We start from the raw sequence: 19267 nt of genomic DNA on the forward strand, positions 1-19267 counted from the left end.
CTCCACGATGCATCCCTCGGAGCCCCCCGTCAGGTGCTCATTTTCTGTCGTGCCGTCTGCGACAGACGATAGCGGTGCTGTCGTGCCTCTCTCATTCACGGACGGGGAGATCCGCGCGGAGGGCAGGATGTGAGCCCGGCGGGATCCGCGCTGGAGCGGCTCCGAGCCGAGCGCTCCGCCCCGCCACGACCCGCGGGGCCGCCGGAGCACTCGGCCGGTTGCGCCTCGACCAGCCCCGCCGCGGACGGGGAGCAGAGCCCGAGGGGGAACCCCGCTGCGTGGGGGCCCCAGAACGCGCCGCGAGGGGCGGGTACCGGGCGCTCTGCGGGGCCGCAGCCCATCGCCCGCGGAGCGGGTGGTCGGGCCGGGCCTGGGGGCCGCGGGACCTGACCCCGCGAGTCCGCTCGATCGGGTCCGAGCTGAGGATTGCGCGAGCAGCTCCGAGCCATCCGGGGAGACGCCCGAAAACCGGCTCCGGGCCAGCATGGGGGCGGGCCGGGGCCGGGCCGGGACTCCCAGGGGCCGGGGGTGTCTATATTCCCCGCCGCCACTCGGGGCTCCGGCCGCTGCGCCGAAGGTCGGTCGCCGTGCACTAAGCCACGTCGCGGCCAGAACAAACTCTAGAGCCCTACTTGCCTCGCTGAGGTAGCGGTGTCGGGGACAGCGGGAGTGAATGTCTGTGAGATTCTGCCAGGGTTCGATCGGTTAAAAGCGCTGGACAAACGAGTGATTGACGGGACATTCTGGCATTACCGTGACTCGGCACAGCTCGTTCGCTTATGGTCCTGCAGGATCGAGCCCGGGGATTTCAAACAACGATCATCTTTTTTAGAGGGAGAAAAATAGGGGACTTCTCCTTTCACACAGCTCCTCAAAAGGAGAATTCCCTTTTATCAAGCCCATCGTGTTTGTAAACGTACGGGTAATTCTCTCAGTTCGCTTTACCGAGACTCAACGACGCGTTCTGCATCCATGGTCAGGCGGGGCTGAAACAAAGAGGTAAGGGGGAAAATGGAAACATAACGATAAGTTTAATTAAAAGCAGCTGGCTGGTTAAATACGTGCCGAGGAGCAGACACCCGGTTATTTACCTCACTTGTGATGGACAAGCTGCTGCTTTATTCTCCTCTGATGCCTGAGAACTGCATCAGTGTTTGGTGTGAGGGAATACTGCGGACAAGATTTGTGATCGTGGAGAACGGGTGCCGTAACTCACGGCCGCTCACGAAGAAACGCGGGCTAGTTCTGCAGGTAGTGGGGGCAGCCAGCCTCCGCACCCTCTGTTCGGGATGCCACCGGGACACTGGTGTTAATCTGCAACACCTGTGGGAGCTCAGAGCCGGAGAAACGCTTCGGCAGCTCAGGTGCTTCTATTTTAGCTTAATGAGAAAGGTTTTATCACGGGATCTCGGAGGCATTAGCAGGAGGACAAGTAGTGAGGTGGGTGTAGGAGTTGGGAGTGTGAGCTACAGGAATTCGCCTGGGCTTTGCGATTTTGGAGCGTGGAAAAATCGTTCCTGTCACATGGACTGTTGCTTTCCGCCGTATTTATCTTCTTCGCTCATAGGGAAACGTAATTGGAACCTGTGTTTAGACTGGGGCGGCGGGGGGAAGCTGTGGTAAATGATGAAGACGAACGGGGGGATTCTCTGGGGGCTTTTTGTTGCTGTTTTTTGTTGTTGATGATGTTGGGGGGGTTCTCCCCCCGCACTAAACCCGCGCGGGCTCGCTGGTGGTGATAACGGCCCCGACGCGCTGGAAGGCGGGTTCTGCGCAGGAGGTGAGGCCAGCGGGGCAGGTCCACCCACTTGAAAACAAAACTTTTTTCCTGCAGGCGCTGAGAGCAGAGATCGGCGCGGGGTCCCCGGAGCCGGCTCGCCGCCCACCGGGGGCTGGTATGCGGTAGGGCAGGGCCATGTATTGGAAGAGCGACCCGATGTTCGTCTGCAGGCTGGAGGACAAGGACCTGCCCGCGCTCGGCGGCCCCGCGGAGAAGGTGCGCGGGCGGGGGGCGGTGCGGTGCGGTTGGTGGGTCTGGCGGCCCCGGGCGCGGCGCTCCCGACGGGCCCCGCGGACACCGCGGTGGCGGGGCCCGCAGGTGCCGGTGGGCCGGGCCGGGCGGCGCGGGGTTCCCGGGCGGGGCCGGGCGTTGACCGCGGTCTCCACGCGCTCCCGCAGGCCAGCCCCGCAGCGGCTGACGAGGACTCCTGCTCTTCCTCTGCCGCACTGTCGCCCTCCTCCTCGCCGCGGTCCATGGCCTCGGGCTCGGGCTGCGCCACCGGCAAGTGCGTGTGCAGCAGCTGCGGCCTGGAGATCGTGGACAAGTATCTGCTCAAGGTAAGGGCGCCCGACCCGGAGCCCCCCGCGGCCGGCGCCTCTCCCCTCCGCCGGGCCCGGCGCTCGGGCTGCCGTGGGGAGCCTGCCGGGGCCGCCTCGGCGAACCGGACCCGGCGGGCTCGAGGGTACAGCTCCCCGAGCCGGGCCATCGCCGCGGCTCAGCCCTCCCCTCTCGGGACACGGGAGCGGCACCGCGGAGCCGCAGCGCGCTCGTTCGCAGGGTTCGGGCCAGAGAGGGAGCCCGAGCTGCCGTCGGTGTTTCAGGTGACGCTCCCAGTGCTGAGGTGTGTTTGGCGCGCCGGGAGAAGCGGGGACTGGAACGAGCGGTCCTGACCGCGGTGACTGCCGTGCGCTCTCGGTCAGACGGCGGTGGTGCGATCTGTGCGTCTGCTAAAGTAGATCTAGGGGACGTCATGAATCTCAAAGCCAAAAATGCCTCTTGAGAAATGTGTAAATAAGTTATTCCTGTAAAAGGTAGGCAAGTAGTGTTTGTGAAGAAAACGAGCTGTGTGTGTGCAAAGCAGCTCTCCTTCCCTAGCAATCAGGACCGAAAAGTCCATTTAAAATCAAACAAAAGTAAGTGAGTTTAAACATAAAGTATTACTGGGGGGCGGGGGACGTTAGGGTGTGTGTCTGTGTCTGTGCTATTTACCTTCTGTATTAGAGCTGTTAAAATTATTCTAGATCGGACTTTTGTCCCTTTTCCTTTCAAAAGTGAGATTATATGATCGCAGCAGAGTCACTTGATTCCATCAACCTTATACAAAGTAGTTGCATATTTGCCAAGTGACAGTCAGTGACACCACTGGAAGCATCTCGGTGGTGTTATTAGATCATTCACTTAGCTCTTGGTTGGGGTGGGGACGTTCAAGGAAAATGTGTGCTGGGCTGGTGCTCATTTAAAGTGGGGTCAGTGCAGGAGCTGCCACGCACTCGTGGTCCGGGTGATCTGGTCCACCGTGCATCAGCTTGGGCTGGCACAGAATGCGAGGTTGGACGGATAGCAGAGCTGACTCAAACTCTGTTCCAGCCCGGTTCCTGTTACCTTCTGTGACACTTTGGCAGCCTGTTTATCGTTTGCTGATCACCTTTGCCTCCTTTCTGAAAAACTGGGATAACGGGACTTGGGGTAAAAGGCCTCTAAATGATTTAGCCTTGAGTTTCAATTAGCTGTTACGGCTTCCTGTGTAGGCAGAGGGGAATCCGTGCTGGTATGCTGCTGTGTCCAGCTGCAGCATGGCTTCCAACTTCAACCCTGTCAATTAACAAGTAGGAACACAGACAAGTAACATTAAATGAGATAACAGTGGAAGCTGTTGGTGTCATGCTCTGTGGAAGAGCACTGGTTGGGCTCCAAAGAAGAGGCAGGGACATGGGCTCTCTGAGGCTGGGTTGTCGGCTCAGGCTCTGCAGAGCTGCACGGGCTCTTCTTGCCTGTGCTGGGGCTTAGTGGGTCAGGGGAGGCCTAGGGAGCCTTGGCATGGCAGAACTGGCTGAGGGGCAGGCTCAGTCTGGCTCAGCGCTGCCCCCTGCTCTGTGGCCCTTCTAAGAGATAGTTGGGAGAGTGGGTTCGGTGACAGCTGCTATCAACAGTTTCATATTATATTGTGGTGTAAATTTGTCAGCTTACGGGAAGGTGGCTGCCAACAAGGATAATAGCTGGGAAAGCATTGGGCAACTGCAAACTGCAATGTTACAGCCTGAAGAATGACTGAAATGAGTGATTCCAGCATGACTGTTGGAGTTGATGCCTCACTTTCTCTGTGGTTTGTTTGGCAGAGCTCTGATGAAAGGCATATTCTGTGTTATTTAAAATCTGCTTTGCTATAGGTAATATATGGGCTGTTTGGTATGAGATGAGAAATCGGCTCAGGAGAAAAAAAATTATAAAATCTAAACCTAACCATTGCTTGGTTTACAGGATTTCTCCTATGCCGCATGGGATTATTCAGAGGGTTCTTACTTAATTTGTATGGTCGCTGAGAGTCTTGGGTTGTCAGATTATTTATTTAGGTGATGTGCAATGTCTGGGCAACAAAGAGTTCCCTTTATCGGAAAGCAGAAATTAAGATAATTGTTCTCAATTTATTTGCCCCAAAATTGTATGCGAGTTTTCCCAAATGCTGGTTTCTGCTGCATTCCACTAATGTGTTTAGTTTTGCTATGGATATATTAAAAATGCGTTGAAATTGCTATTAAAACAAGTGCTGCTGTTTTGAAACTTGTGCTCCATTCATCAGCTTTGTTTTAACAGAAATCTGGTAAATGAAGGTGTTGTTCATGGTGTGTTTCTATTTGATGGATTTTCTCCCTCCTGCCCCCTTCAATATTCACATCTTAAAATTTCAGATCACTTTGCAAAGTTTAGTTTTTCTTAGGCAGGACGTTTTACAGACTGGGAAATAAAAGTATGTAACTTAGCTGCCTTTGCAAGTTCATGTAAGGCCAGAACTTGCTCTGTTACTCTAATGCTATGAGAACAGAACTGGGCACAAAATATCTACGTGGAACTTGAATCTCTTGCTTCCTCTTCTGATGCTTTTAATTACAAAACCATGAAAGCTTATTCTGAAGATCTGCATCAAATTAGTTAACCCTTAATATGCATGCAGTTCTTTAGGAAAAATGTTTTGCATTCAGGATCATTTTTCTGTGAATCATGGTACATATAACTTTTGACCTTGTCTGGAGAAAAAAAAGGGTTTGTAAATACAAGATATAATATTGGAAGCACAAGCACTGAGGGGTATTTTTCTGTTGGGTTTTTGCAGGTAAACGACCTCTGCTGGCACGTACGCTGCCTCTCCTGCAGCGTTTGCAGAACGTCCCTGGGAAGGCACACCAGCTGCTACATCAAAGATAAAGATATCTTCTGCAAACTGGATTATTTCAGGTATATCATTCAGGAACATAATTTATCAGATAACTTGTTACACTTGCTTGTTACTCTTCACTTAAACCACAACTGAAATGCACTTGAGGCTCTTTCTTGTTTATTTTCAGTGGTTTAAACTCTGACTTTTCTTGTGGAGGGACTTGGGGAGCCTCAAGTCTGTGTGATGTAACAGCCTGCTAAGTCTCCCCTCTGCCCCTCCACTCTTGTGCACAGCTGCTGCATTTGTACCATCACTTCTGTATGCACGGGGGAAAAAAGGTCAGAGTCCTGCCACAGTATGAGTGTATCATATGTGCAGAGAATCACCCTTGGGTAATGGTGGCTGAGAATGCAAGGTAGAGTTGAGATGATCTGTTTGGAGAAGTGCTTCTCTGGTATGGGACTTAGGGCATCACATGGAGCTGCAAAATCAAACCAGGAAAAATCTCGCGATCTTTAAAAGAGTCTTTCAGCAGTTATACCTTTCTGTGATCAATTTGCTTTAGAATGTGAAGCATTAAGGGCTAATTCTGTAAGGAAGAATATTATTTACTTGGGTTGGCAATGCAAGTACTCAGGATGCAAAGTCTTTGATATATAAAGTAGCAAAAATTGTTGCTGTTAATTTTGATGTGATTGCTAGTACTTCAAGAGTTTGATTGCAAGACCAAACTATTTATGGGATTCTCACCTGTGCCATGAATAGATTACATCCAGCTAGTCAGGTTTGACGCTGAAAGAGAGGAGGGGGGCAGACTGAATGCTGTGAACTTCTGGAAACACTAAGTTTTGTGGGACTTGAAAAAAGAACTTGAGTCTGCAAAGATTTTCAAGACAAATTCTTATCTAAATAATCAACATATCTGGGTGGCTAGTTTCCTCTTCAAAGAGAAATATTCTTCTCTAATAATGTAAATACTTGCAGATATTTGAATTTATTTAGAAACCATAATGTGAGGTTAATTGAGGAAATAACTATGAAAATACAGGTTTTCTCCCTTCTGCTGAAGGTGCTGAATGATTAGTGAAGGATGATGTAGCTAAATATAATAATTCAGACTACCCCTAGAGTGGTGTAAATACATTTGAATAACTGGGAGAATTTTGAAGACAGTCAGCTGTTTCCCTCTCTCAGCAATTTTTAAGAGTAATTATCTTTGTAAAAAGGAAAGATGAAGAGCTGTGACTTCACATAGCAGTTAAAATGCTTCAATTTTGCTTTTTGCCTTATGAAAATACTAACCTTTGTATTTCATTAGTGGTCTTGCCTTAAGCAGCCCCTGTGCTCAGCTGGGGTCTCGGCTGCGCTGCCACACCGTGGTCACCTCTACCCCTGCCCGAGCCCGGCTTCGCTCGGGGCGGTCGCGTCCGGCTTCACCCCCGGTTGCCGTTCTCGTTGCAGGCGCTACGGGACCCGTTGCTCCCGCTGTGGGAGGCACATCCACTCCACCGACTGGGTCCGGCGGGCCAAAGGAAACGTGTACCACCTGGCGTGCTTTGCGTGCTTCTCCTGCAAAAGGCAGCTTTCCACCGGAGAGGAGTTTGCTTTGGTTGAAGAGAAAGTCCTTTGTAGAGTACATTACGACTGCATGTTGGACAATCTGAAAAGAGAAGTTGAAAATGGTAACATAGTGCTTTTGTTAAGAACTATGTTTGTGGTTCAGTTTTAATTCAATTGTTGGGTTTCACTTCATCTTCCTTATTTAGGGGTAATTGCCTGGCTTTAGTAAGACCGGAAGCACAGGTTCTTGAATTAAAATAATGTGCAAACTATTTCATGTTCTAATTTTTTTTTGAGTTTGTATAACTTGTTTTCTGTCCTAAGGAAAAGAAAGCAGCAGTATATCTTGTTGATTAAATATCATGCTAGATTTATTTCTTCTCTCACTTGAAAGGGAGTCATTTGGGGTATAATCCGTAATGATGCCAGACCAATTTAACTTTGAATAGAATATGGCTTTTTGAAGCTGAAATTCAGCTGACCAAGTGCAGTTGGTTATTGTTGGAGAACAGTCTGACTTACGAATAACGTCACTGTGAATGTGTAGTGGCAGTATTGTTTTCTTTTTAATGTTTCAGGTAATGGGATTAGTGTGGAAGGAGCATTACTAACAGAACAAGATGTTAATCATCCAAAACCAGCAAAAAGAGCTCGGACCAGCTTCACAGCAGACCAACTCCAGGTAGAGGCAGTGCTAAAAACCTGTGTAGCTCAGGTTTATGCAGGATGTAGGTGCTGAACCAATAGGAAGTTGGATGCATAGGGGAAGAAACTTTAAAGCTTGAATGCTTTAAACTATTTCATAAACTATCAAGACACAGCATGTTTCTGGAATTGTTTGTTAGCTTCAGCAGTTTAATATGAAATAGTACTCTGCAAGCTTTTTATTTCCCTGGGGGCAGACAGTAATTCTGCAGAGTGGAAACAAAAAGGTTGTTCTATTTAGATTGCTCAATGAAACCTATTTAATCAGCAATTTACATCACTAAACATAATAAAGACAAAATATTTTTAGAATTACGTAGTGTGAAAAGTTGTACTAAAGATGGGTATTGTATGTGACTTCAAAACATTAATAGGATGGGAGTTGCAATTTTGTTGTAATGACTGCATCTGCTCTGCTTTCAAGACTTCTTGTCTTGTTGCTGCCTTGTCAAGAGTTAGCTCTGGACTATCTCAAGAGGAATTATTTTGCCCTCTGGATCACACTTCACTTAAATTAGCTTTCTAGGGAAAAACATCAGGACTAGGGCCAGCTTACAATGAAGGGGGTGATAGTGAGACCAGATTTAGGGATTTCAACCTGCCTGAGAAGGAAGCTGTGGCTTTCTGCCTAATCCTAGCTATACATCCCTGCTTTCACTTTGTATCAGGTTTTTGAATTTCTGGTGACAATGTGAGTTCTGTTTTGTTGGCCTGTCCTCCTCTTTTTTGTGGTGAAAACAGTTGAGAAAAAACTAATGCTGAGGAGTAATAACGTGGGGTGTTAAAGCAATGCTTTCTAATGGGACATGGGGCTGTTCAAAGTTTGGTTTTCTATTTCAGTAGTGACTAGAGACAGAAGGTGGTAACACAAAAGAATCATTTTAGTAATAATCCAACAGATGCACAGGGAAGGCTTGGACATCGAGCTTGAACTTCTGCAAAAGGGGACTTTCTTTTCTGGCAGTATCTGAAAGGGAGATAGGCCCAGCCATCGGGGCAGGAACTGTATTCAGGGCTTCTTCCCAGCTGCTGTGATTTAGGTGGATTTTAACATACTTCAGCAGGTGTTTGAAATCTTAGGGCTCATTCTTATTTAATGACACTTTCTATCTGCTTGTTGCACCTCTGTGCCTATCTCTGAGGCCGGTATAAGAGTTTGAATAAGAGAAGCATCATAGGGATAAGTGACTGTCAGAGTGGCAGCATGTTACTGCACACCTCACCACGTACTTGTACAAAAGGATGTCCATGCATTTTGGTGTTTATGTTCTATAGCACATTCTACTACCTAAAGGGGCTCCAAGAGAGCTGGAGAGGCACTTTGGACAAGGGCATGGAATGACAGGACAAGGGGCTTCCCACTGTCAGAGGGCAGAGTTAGATGGGGTATTGGGAAGGAATTCTTCCCTGTGTGAGGGTGGTGAGGCCCTGGCACAAGTTGCCCAGAGAAGCTGTGGCTGCCCCATCCCTGGAAGTATCCAAGGCCAGGTTGGATGGGGCTTGGAACAATCAGGTCTAGTGGAAGACATCCCTGCCCATGGCACAGGGTGGAACTGGATAGTCTCTCCCAACCTCTAACCCATTCTGTGAAACAGCAGAAAAGTAAATAGTTTCTGAGTGTGGAGAGCAGAAATCTGAATCTTCAAAGATGAAGCCAGACAGAATTTGCAGGGTCAAAAATCCAAAAATGAGAAACTAATGCTCTTGAAATTGCTGAAGATATCCTGCAGAAATCCATGAAGCCTTACTTCCATAAACTGGGCAAATCCTTAAAGCCTCTGAAAATGTTCAGGATGCAGGCCAAGTTGACATCTACTTACTCAAAAAAGTGTAATTCATATCCTAATGACAAGTGTTGACTTCAGTTTTCTGTAAAAAGATGAGTGGAACCAAATCATTGCAAAGGGAAGATCAGCCAAGGTGGAGTCCTTGGGTTGGTTAAAGGCAAAGAAAGCACAAAGTGCCTCCCACTCCTGCATCCTCCGCAAAGATAAAAAGAAAGTCAAGTTGCTCCATCTAATACAAGGTGCAGATACTGATTAACAAGTTCAGGGCAATGGATCATGGCTCTTCCCCTCCTTATGCTGTGATCTGCTGCTATAGGCTTTTCTTTATTGAGTGTATTTGAATCACTTTGCAGTGAATTTTCTCATATAGTTTTTTTAATGTATTCTTACAGAGCACCTCCTCCAAGCATAATCTGGTTTTTTCATTTCTGGTGAATGTCACAGCTCAGTTAAGCATAGTAAGAGTTTGTATTTTGGCTTTGGGTTTTTTCTTTTTTTTCCCTTAACGTATAGGGGGGTGTCTGGAGACTGGTGATTACAACAGTTTCCTGAAGACAGACAAGGAGTAGGACCATCGTCTGAGAGGAATCTAATGCTGCTTTCAACACAAATGGTCCTGCAATCTCTTGCCTTTTCAGGTTATGCAAGCACAGTTTGCTCAGGACAACAATCCAGATGCACAAACGCTTCAGAAACTGGCAGAAAGAACAGGCTTGAGCAGGCGTGTTATACAGGTAACAGTGCAAAGTTACTTGATTAACAAAGTCTGGTACTCATCCACTGGAAATGCTTAATGACAGTTTTCTCCATGTAGTTATTCTGGCATGGAAAAAGATCTAATCTGGCAATTATAACATTAGACAACATCCTTAATCAGGAATAGGTCTAGAACAAGCATGGTAATTTGGAAAACTCACTGTATTTCTCTTGTGCTTTGTGAGGAGTATTAACAGCCTTCTGCGAAGAAACTTCTCAGCTTAAATAGTATAGAAATTGGCACTAAGTTATTCCAAATAGAAATTTCTGACTGTAATAGTCTGTTCTTAAGACCTGCACTCTTTTTGAAAATGTCTTCTGGTATGACACGTTAGGAGCAAGTGAATATCTAGTCATCTGTTCTAGAGAGCAGAGTTAAAATATATACCCATGCCATCCAAAACTGAAACACAGACTTGGAATCTTTGCTTGAAGATGTCTCTCAGCAAACATTATATTGATGCTTTTTTATACATAAATATGATTTTTAATAGATATTATATATATATGTTAATATAAATACAAATAAGTTTGGAGTTCCTTTGGCTCATTCTAGCCTGAAAGATTGACAGTGTGTTTCTATAGAAATGAGAGATCTGGCAGGTTGTTGTTGTGCTAATGTCGAATGCAATCTGTCAACATGATGTACCTTTCCCTGCTTTTCAGGTGTGGTTTCAAAATTGCAGAGCACGCCATAAGAAACATGTTAGTCCTAATCATTCATCTACTGCTCCTGTCACTGCAGTTCAGCCCTCCAGGCTGTCTTCACCCATGTTAGAAGAAATGGCGTACTCTGCATATGTACCCCAGGATGGGACTATGCTGACTGCTCTGCACAGCTACATGGATGGTAGGTGTTAACAGCTTTGCTGTTTTTCTCCTAGTAAAATCATTATCAGCTGCAGCAAGAATGGTCTACCAAGTATTGATTAAAATGGATTAAAAATCCTAATGGATTTTTAATTTTTAGTATTCTCTATAGAATATAGCAATACCATACTTGCTATTTACACCTTATTGAGAAGGCAGTCACTCTTCACTGTAAGAGCATGGCTGAAGATCTGGGTATGAAAACCACTGCTTGTGCTTCCTCCAGACTATTAAAACTATAATGAGAAACACTTACTTAAACATCCACACCATGTATTTTAATAATACGTAATTTAAAAAAATGTTTACTACTTGCTCTCTGGCTCTTACCCCACGGACTGTAGAGATGCCCCACCCAGCAACTTCTCTGAGAGCTTCACCTTCCCTCACAATAACACACAATGGGGGGCGGGGGGAGAGCCTGGTGGTCAAAAGTGCTTTAGTCATTGTGTGTCTTAACGACCCAGCAAGTCAACAGCTTTGGCCCCTATTTGTGGTTAGGAGGGACTGTGAAGATTTTTGGGAGAATCAGCCTGAGCTGCATGTGTGGCCTGAGCTGTTTTTCTCCAAAGCAGTGGTGTAAGATGGGCTATGGTTGGAGGAATGAGGATGCTGGGCTAGGGGAAACAGAGCATGCAACAGGGTTGGGACAGTGAGCTGTCACTCCCCAGTGGGATTTACTAGCTTATAATCTTTTTCTGCTCTGATGAAATTGACTGGTAATGTTTGTTTTTGTAGCTCATTCACCTACAGCTCTTGGACTCCAGCCTTTGCTACCCCATTCAATGACACAGCTGCCACTAAGCCACACCTAATTTCTTTCTGTCAGGGAATAAGCTATTAAAGATGTAACCTTAAGTCATAGTGTATTGAAAATATCATTGGAAAGACATTAATGTTAACTTTTTATTTAACACCTAAAGCATTTTCAAGATAACTTTTGCTGCCCAGGTATGTAAGTATATTTAGCCTGCAAGACACTTTTATGGATTCTGCATAAATAACTATTACATTGTTTACAAGCCTTATTAAACACCTTTTTGTATTGTCTGGAAATAGTCCACTCTAGTTATGTGTGTGTTAATTTATTTGTCATCAAAAGAGCACTTTGCCTAAAAGAAAGGACTGACAATTGTGCAAAATGTTTACAATTCTTTGTGAAATTGTAGTTTATCATTAGTTTGTATCTGTAAGTTATTGCTAAAAGTATTACCTGTATTTGAGTTGTACACAGCCTATATGTTAAAGCTTATTTCTGTGAGTTTACAAAAATAAATTTTGGTTGCAAATATTTTCAAAAAGAACTGAATAAAGTTTCTGCTGTAGCATGCCAAGCAAAAATGTTGCTGTGTTTATGGCTAAACTGTGATCATTTGTCAAGTGTTTAACTTGAATCTTCAATTTTGAGAGAAAGTCCCTGTTATACTGAGGAACATTACACCAAGGTCCTTCAGGGGGGTTCATATATATTTCAGTTGATAGTAGAAATGCTTTAATGGTCTTGAAACACCCCAAATAGGTGGTACACAAGTGGGTATATGCAAAGCAATGCTGTTGCTGAGGGTGTACACTTGTGGGGGAAAGGAAACGGGAGATGAATAGGACAGATTTTAAACTGTGACTTAAGTTGGCAAGTGGAGAACCTGAAGTCACATCTGCTTTAAATTTTTAATCTTTCCTACTTTAGCTTCTGTTCAGTGGTTTTATCTTGTGATTTTGTTAAGCAGGATGATAAATAAGATGCAATACTCAAACAGAGTCTGCTTTTTAAAAGTAAAACCTAGTTCAGCTTTTTAATTCACCTGCATATGAAGAGAGACTGGAATTCAGTCAAATGCACCACAGTCTACTGTGTTTAAAGCTGCTAATGTGCTAAGACTTTGTTGCAGAGCATGTTTTGATTCACTGATTTGATGCACAAAGGCTACCATAAATTCAACTGATTTTGTCTTCACAGACTAGTTTCCTTCTAGGATTTAAGACAGGTAGATCCCCTTTGCACATTTAAACTTTATTTGCATCAGAAGGAAATCATACTTTTGAAGCTGTGTATATGTGTCCATATCCCTTTCTCTCCCAACTATGCATTAGTGTCTACTCTGAAATTCCTTAACTGTGCTGGTCAAACCATTTTCATGTGAAAACATAGTGCTTTCTCATGATGACTTTTGAGAGCATAACTTTAATGGCAAGCTCTGAATTATTCAAATTCATTAAATTAAAATCCTGACACAGTGTTTCAAGTGCTACTCACGGATGTCTGAGCTAATCTAAGTAGCAGAAGCAATCTCCTTGCACTGGCATAGTGTTTTGTCAAGGTTTATATTATCCTGCTTTTCCTCCCCTCCCTTCTCCCCCTGCCCCTTAAAACACTCAAGACGGGCTGCGGTGGAGCTTGACTGACTTTACATTTTATTCTAGCATATGTAACATTTTATTCTAGAATATTTAACTTCTTGGTGAGAAACTCCAGGTGGAATACTGAATTCAGGATGTTGTTTCCAGTGCCTAAGCTAGCTCCATAGATCACCATGCTACAAAACTACATGCACAGCAGTAGATAAACGGGTTTGCGTTCATTTGTTGTGTCTGATACGCAAGTAGGACAACCTTAGTGCTGAAGTTTTACCAGTTAAATGCTAAATAATGCTAATTTAGATGTTAACATAACTTGGTAATTTAAAATGCAACTTAGCTTGCATTGAGTTCCTTTAAGGAAAAGTAATTATTCACTCTAATTTGAAGAACTGAGTAGCTTCAGGTTGCCTGAAACAAAAGTAAGTTTAAGCTTATTTGTGAAACACGTCCTTCTGTTCAGTTTCAAAGTCAGAACAGGATTAAAGTACATGGGAGCAATTTTCCTATTTCCCTATGAAAGTAGGAAGCAGGATAATTTGTCTTTTGCTACTGTTCAGAGCTTGTGCAGCTATTTGTAAGAGCGGCTGGGAAAATGAAGAGTTGAAAATAGGCAGCTCTAGCAGGGAATCTGGGTGTTGTGTCTCCCTTTGCCACTGCCAGAGCCGTTTGCAGCTGGTGTTGGGCTGACAGTCTGTGGAAAACTGGACAGTTTTAGTCAGCTGTGTTCAACTGAGGCTGCTGCTGTAGCCTGACTTCGAATGCTTGTTTGACAAGTCTGAAAGTTTGTCTTTCTGTCCTGGTTGTGCACTGGCATTTGTGACTCTGCTGCTGAGTTCTGACCCTGGAGCCATCCTCTCTGCCTCCTGCTGTGTAAAAGAGTAACTTGGATAATGCTAGGATGAGGAAATTCACGGGCTCTCTTTGCAGAAAGGGAATGCTTCAAAAACATCATAATGATGGCTCTGTGTGTGTGTGTCTGTGTGTGTGCACGCAGGTGGGGTTTTTTTTCTGTTTTCATTTGGTTTGTGCTTTAAGGTGTACTTACTTCATATGGTACTCATTGCTGTGAAGTCCTTAAGTTAAAAGAAAGAACAGTGAAGTAAGCATTTCTCTTTTGCTTGAAACAGCTGACCAACTAAGTGTGATGTAAGACATTTGAGCTTCAGTATTTATTCATTACCAGGATTAGCAGCACAGGTGGAGCAACTAAAGTCAAATGTTTGGCTCCCAGTCCATTGTTTGCCTAACAGTGCTCATCTTTTCTCTTCTACTCCTGCTAATTTCTCCCCCCCCCCCCCCCCCCCGCCAATAAGCCCACAGCAATTCAACAGTACTTTTGGGAAAACACCTCACAACTTCATTTTCTGCCTGCAAATTGCACATTCCTCTGTTTACACAGTGCTCCCTGGACTTCTTCCCCACCCCTCTCATGAAGAGCTTTTCCCTGTAGGGCACATCTGTGACAATGCATCAGCTCTCTTTCAAATACTGATGTCACATGGGTTGGTTGGTTTGTTTGGGGTGGGTTTGTTTGGGTTGGTTTGGATTTTTTAAAACCCTGCCACACCTCAACAGGAGCTAATCCCCTCCCCTATATAAGAATGATATAAGACCTGCCATCACAAACTGCACCAATATTATTTCCCAAGTTGATCTCATGGGAGAAAGGTGTCTCCTGCTCCAAGCCTCCTAAAAACAAAGGTTATTACTGAAATATGGGAAACTTGTAACAGTACACCAGTATATAAAAAAGTTACATATTTTCTTATTTTAAAATGAAACCATTGCATTTGAAAGATAGCTACTCCATTAAAAAAATCAGTCAAGGAAGCATTTTATTTTTATTTAATGTAAGCTAACAGGTCATCCAAGAAAGTTAATCATAGAAATATCATTTAAATAGGACACAAACTGTAATATGCTGAATGCAGGAATCACTGGAAGCTGCCTTTTTCACCATTTTCAGAAATAATCAGCATAAATGCTGGCATTCCTAGAATATGGATACAGGCATTTAGCCAAAATATGATTTTAAGACAACAAAACTGTGTATCTATGTTATGCATAGTTAAATCCATAAAAATGTTACCTTTCAACAGGCACTTTGATGTCTCTGCAGGAATTTTTCCAGGCGTCTAGGGGGTGGGCTGGGATGCTCAGACACAATCCACAGCAATGTTCAAACATGCCAGTGCAGGTTTCTTGTAATGACATCAGTTCAGAAGAGCTGCCACTGCTGCAAGAGAGCCCCTAATATTAAACTCACAAAGAGTTTTAACAACTTTTTCAAGCTCCAGGGACTCAGAACCACTACAGCTAGGTGTTATACAAAGATTAAACTCTTTTGGACCATTGTTAGTGTTCTCACAAAACAATTTGTGAGCTTAAAGATACTACTATGATAACGCAGTTTCAGTACTCTGTATTTCTGTAAGAAATTGGAACTCTGTAAACTAAAACAAAAAAAAAAAAACACAAAAAACCCAACCAAACAAACTACAAAACTCTTTTGTTATTATCATTTGGAGCAAATTAAGCATGGACCTTTCTCCTGGGATGACTTTGATTCTTTTCCAAACTTAGGCTCTTTAAAGTATGTTACCTGCAGAGCCCAGCCAAATCAACAGAAATGAAAACCTGGGACCTAATGAAATTAAAGTTGATTCAAGACAGGAAACTGAGTTGGTCAGGTGTGTTAAAAATGAGGGCAAACAGAAACTACATTACGAAGCTCTGTATAAAATAATCCCTTCCTTTCCTTCTCCAAGGCATCTGTATATGTGTGGCTTTGCAAAGGAGCATGCCAGTTCTTTGCAGAAAATGCACCAAAAGCAATGTTCATCTGCAAAGTCAAACCACAAAGATGTGCACAGGTGGTACTCATCAGCCACTGGCTGAGACAAAAGCAGGAACATTTTCATCCTGGGTCTCTTTGATTGTAACAGGTCAGTTACATTATTATTTCCTTCTTCAGCAGAAATGTCAGTCAGATCACACCACTGCTGCTCTGCTGCTCTAGCCCAGAGTAGTTGCAGCACAATGACAACTCATGGTGCCAGAGCAGAGTGGAGAGGCCTTTCCTCCCCTCTCCCTGTGCAGCCAACACCGGTGCCAGCAAGGGCACCTCCCTGAGCAATGTGTGCATAAACCTATCAACTGCAGATGAGTTGCCATGCTGCATCCCACCGAGTGCTGACACGGGTCACAGGTACATAGCCCAGGGCTGCAGGGGAGGCTTATGTCACTGTATGACAGACCCCTTGGCTAGCCAAACAGAACAACCCATACAGAAGCAGGATCCCTAGAAAAGACTGGAGGTCAGACTGCTGGTACATGAAAAAAAAAACCTCTGGGTAGGTTTCGAATCCTCTGGATGTGGATTAAAGTTTCTATGGCATGCAGCCAAGATTAGATTTGAATGTAATAATATGAATGGCAAGAAAACCATGTGAGATAAAAAACACATCAGTCTGAAAACAAATTTAAGAGAAGGCAAGAAAGCAATTGTTAGCAAGCCTTACGTTTTCTGGAGGACAATGTAACTAATAGCTGCAGTCAGTTCCAACAGACCGTGTCTGTTAACAGGAGATACTGATGGAGTTTAAAAAATAAAAATATCCAGATTTTAATTAAAATAATGACATACATATGAGACACATAGTAAAGGTCCTCCATGCTCCAAAATCCCCATACAATAACTTTTATAATACAAATGTATCTTCAGAGTTTGGGTACCCTATGTTGGATTCTGCAGGGCTATACACGATCAGTTGAACTCAAACAACGTGCTTTTTTTAAAAAACACAGTACTTTACTGTTATTGTTGCTTTCTGCCATGGTCAGAACTGAGTTTTACAGCAATGCTTTACACAACAAAAAGCATGCGGGTTTTGTTTGCTGAATTTGCATCTATCAAATGTTAAAAAACAACAACAATGAAAAGAAACAAAAGTAAATCTGCTCTCATGAAGATTTACTGTAGAACAGCAGTGACTTTTATCAAGAGATGAAGCAACCCTAGTGTACTAGCCTGTACCTCTTCCCACATGGCATGGCCTCAGTCAGCCAAGCTGCTAACCTGCGCTCAGGGAACACCAGTGTCCCTCTGAAGATCATTTTTGCAGTTCACCTTTCAGTGTTTAGTTTGGACTGAAATGGTCTGCATCTAAACCTTCCAGGCTGAGCCATTCTTCTCTTTGCTTTGTCACAACTTTCCTTCTGCAGCAGCTGCCAGCCACCCCTCGAGACAGAGCTGGGCTGAACAAGTACTGCTGTTTACAGCCACTGACCAAGGGTGTGGCTGACTGGACTACAAATCCCCCAGCTTCCCCACCAACACTGACAACAGTTAAGCCTCTCTAATAAATAGTATCCTATGGCATAAGCCTCATACGTGCTCATTTTCCCTTAAATGATATATGCTGCAACTATAAATTCAAAACTTCTGTGAATGCACTTATTCACTATTCAGTCACCGAATTCCAAACACACAGCCATACTTCCAGCTTGCTTTGCTAATTCAAAAACTTTCTCTCAAGGTTTCATTGCAGTGATTGCTGAATGACAAAAGCAACTTCAGACAAGGCTGCCCACATATGGAATAACTTCCAAGGCATACTTTAACCTCGACTCCAAATTTTCCCTTTGTCCTCACTCTAAATAATTGCTCCAGTTCTCCCTATGATGAAATCCATCCCCATCTCTGAAAAGCTTTTGCACAGGGTTTGGTGGTTTTGGTTTTTTCTCCCTGTCTGCCAGAAAAATGTAGGTGATGGGCCACTGGCCAGATGGGGACTCACCTGCCATAGCTCAACTGTGAGTTCAACACCTGCAGCAGCTCTGCCTGTGATGTTCCGCCAACCCACCTTGTGCAATAAAGGTTTTCCTGACCTCACACAAAGGCAGGAGAAGATCCTGACTTTTAGTGAGTCTGGTAAACTCCAAAAGAGATTTATACCGAGTTCCATGGTATCATTTTGACCAATTTAAAATACACCTTGTCTTGTATAAGATCTCAATTCAGGTTTAGACAAAAAAAACCATGGTTTATTATTACCTGGTTAAAAGCCTTTAAATCTAAATTAAAAAAAACCGTAACAAACAATCCTCGAGCCGCTACAAGTAAACCCAGAATTCCCCTCCATCCCGTAGCAATGATAGCGGCCCCACCCAGCACCTCCTCTGCTCCGCTCCTACACAGCCGCATCCGCCCCGCGCCCCGCGGGTACCAAACCGCACCCCGCCCCGCCCCGGCCCGCCCCCCGCGCAGCCGGAGCGCCCCCGCATCCCCCGCCCGGCACAGCCCCCGCGTCCCCCCCACAGCCCCGCGAACAGCCCGGCGCGGTGCAGACGCACTCCGGTTTATATCGAAATTTTTATTAGAACAATCCCCAAGAACTGTAAAACGGCGAATTAACAACAAAATTAAGCACTTTCGTTATCAAAGATATTTAAACAATACCTATCTATTTCTGCATAGCAGAAGCAACAGGGTTTAGAGCTCGAACCCTCGTGCTCGTGTTAATTTGGTTTTGGCAAGATAATACAACCTTAAGAATCACATTAATGGAACAGTAACCTCCCTTTCATTTCTTAAACCTTGAAGAGCCATTTTTATAGTTTACTCATTATTTGGGACAAATACATGTGGACATATTGTAGCATAGAGTAACAGACAATTTTAATATTAGTAGTACTAGTGTTACTTGTACATGAAGAGTTACCTTTCTAATTGTTTACAGTGCAGTACAAATTACATATTACCTCAAAAATCATTGCCTGTATCAAAAGTTTAAAAAATTTGAACAATTTATAAAACACTTCCATAATAGGAAATTATCAGTCTTGAAATGGAAAATGAACTTTATGCTTATAAACACGCAAATGGATGTATTACAGTAATACGTTTGTTAGCTTTATTCCTTCTGTTTTAAGTAGCAAGAGCCTAGTTCTCCCCACAGTTACACAAGTACAACACACACGATCATTGTAACCAAAAGCAGAATAGGCCCTACTCAGAAGTCAACTATAACAGAAATTAAAGCTATTAAAAAAATCTACTATAAAAAAAATGGAACA

At 44.4% G+C, this 19267-nt stretch overlaps 1 protein-coding gene across 2 annotated transcripts; it reads left to right on the plus strand.

Moving 5' to 3' along the window:
* Positions 1–741: 741 nt before the first annotated feature.
* On the plus strand, positions 742–12172 carry LHX8 (LIM homeobox 8). Of its 2 annotated transcripts, XM_032696457.1 has the most exons (9): positions 742–999; positions 1835–1996; positions 2179–2337; positions 5109–5230; positions 6615–6835; positions 7292–7395; positions 9844–9939; positions 10628–10811; positions 11570–12172. In XM_032696457.1, exons 2-9 carry the CDS (start codon positions 1916–1918, stop codon positions 11644–11646), a joined length of 1044 nt encoding a protein of 347 aa, XP_032552348.1. In that variant the 5' UTR covers positions 742–999; positions 1835–1915; the 3' UTR covers positions 11647–12172. The 2 variants fall into 2 exon arrangements, with proteins under 2 accessions (XP_032552348.1, XP_032552349.1); XM_032696458.1 differs by lacking the exon at positions 2179–2337.
* Positions 12173–19267: the final 7095 nt, after the last annotated feature.

This window comes from Chiroxiphia lanceolata, chromosome 9 (assembly GCF_009829145.1).
Source record: "Chiroxiphia lanceolata isolate bChiLan1 chromosome 9, bChiLan1.pri, whole genome shotgun sequence".
NCBI classification, from domain to species: Eukaryota; Metazoa; Chordata; class Aves; order Passeriformes; family Pipridae; genus Chiroxiphia; species Chiroxiphia lanceolata.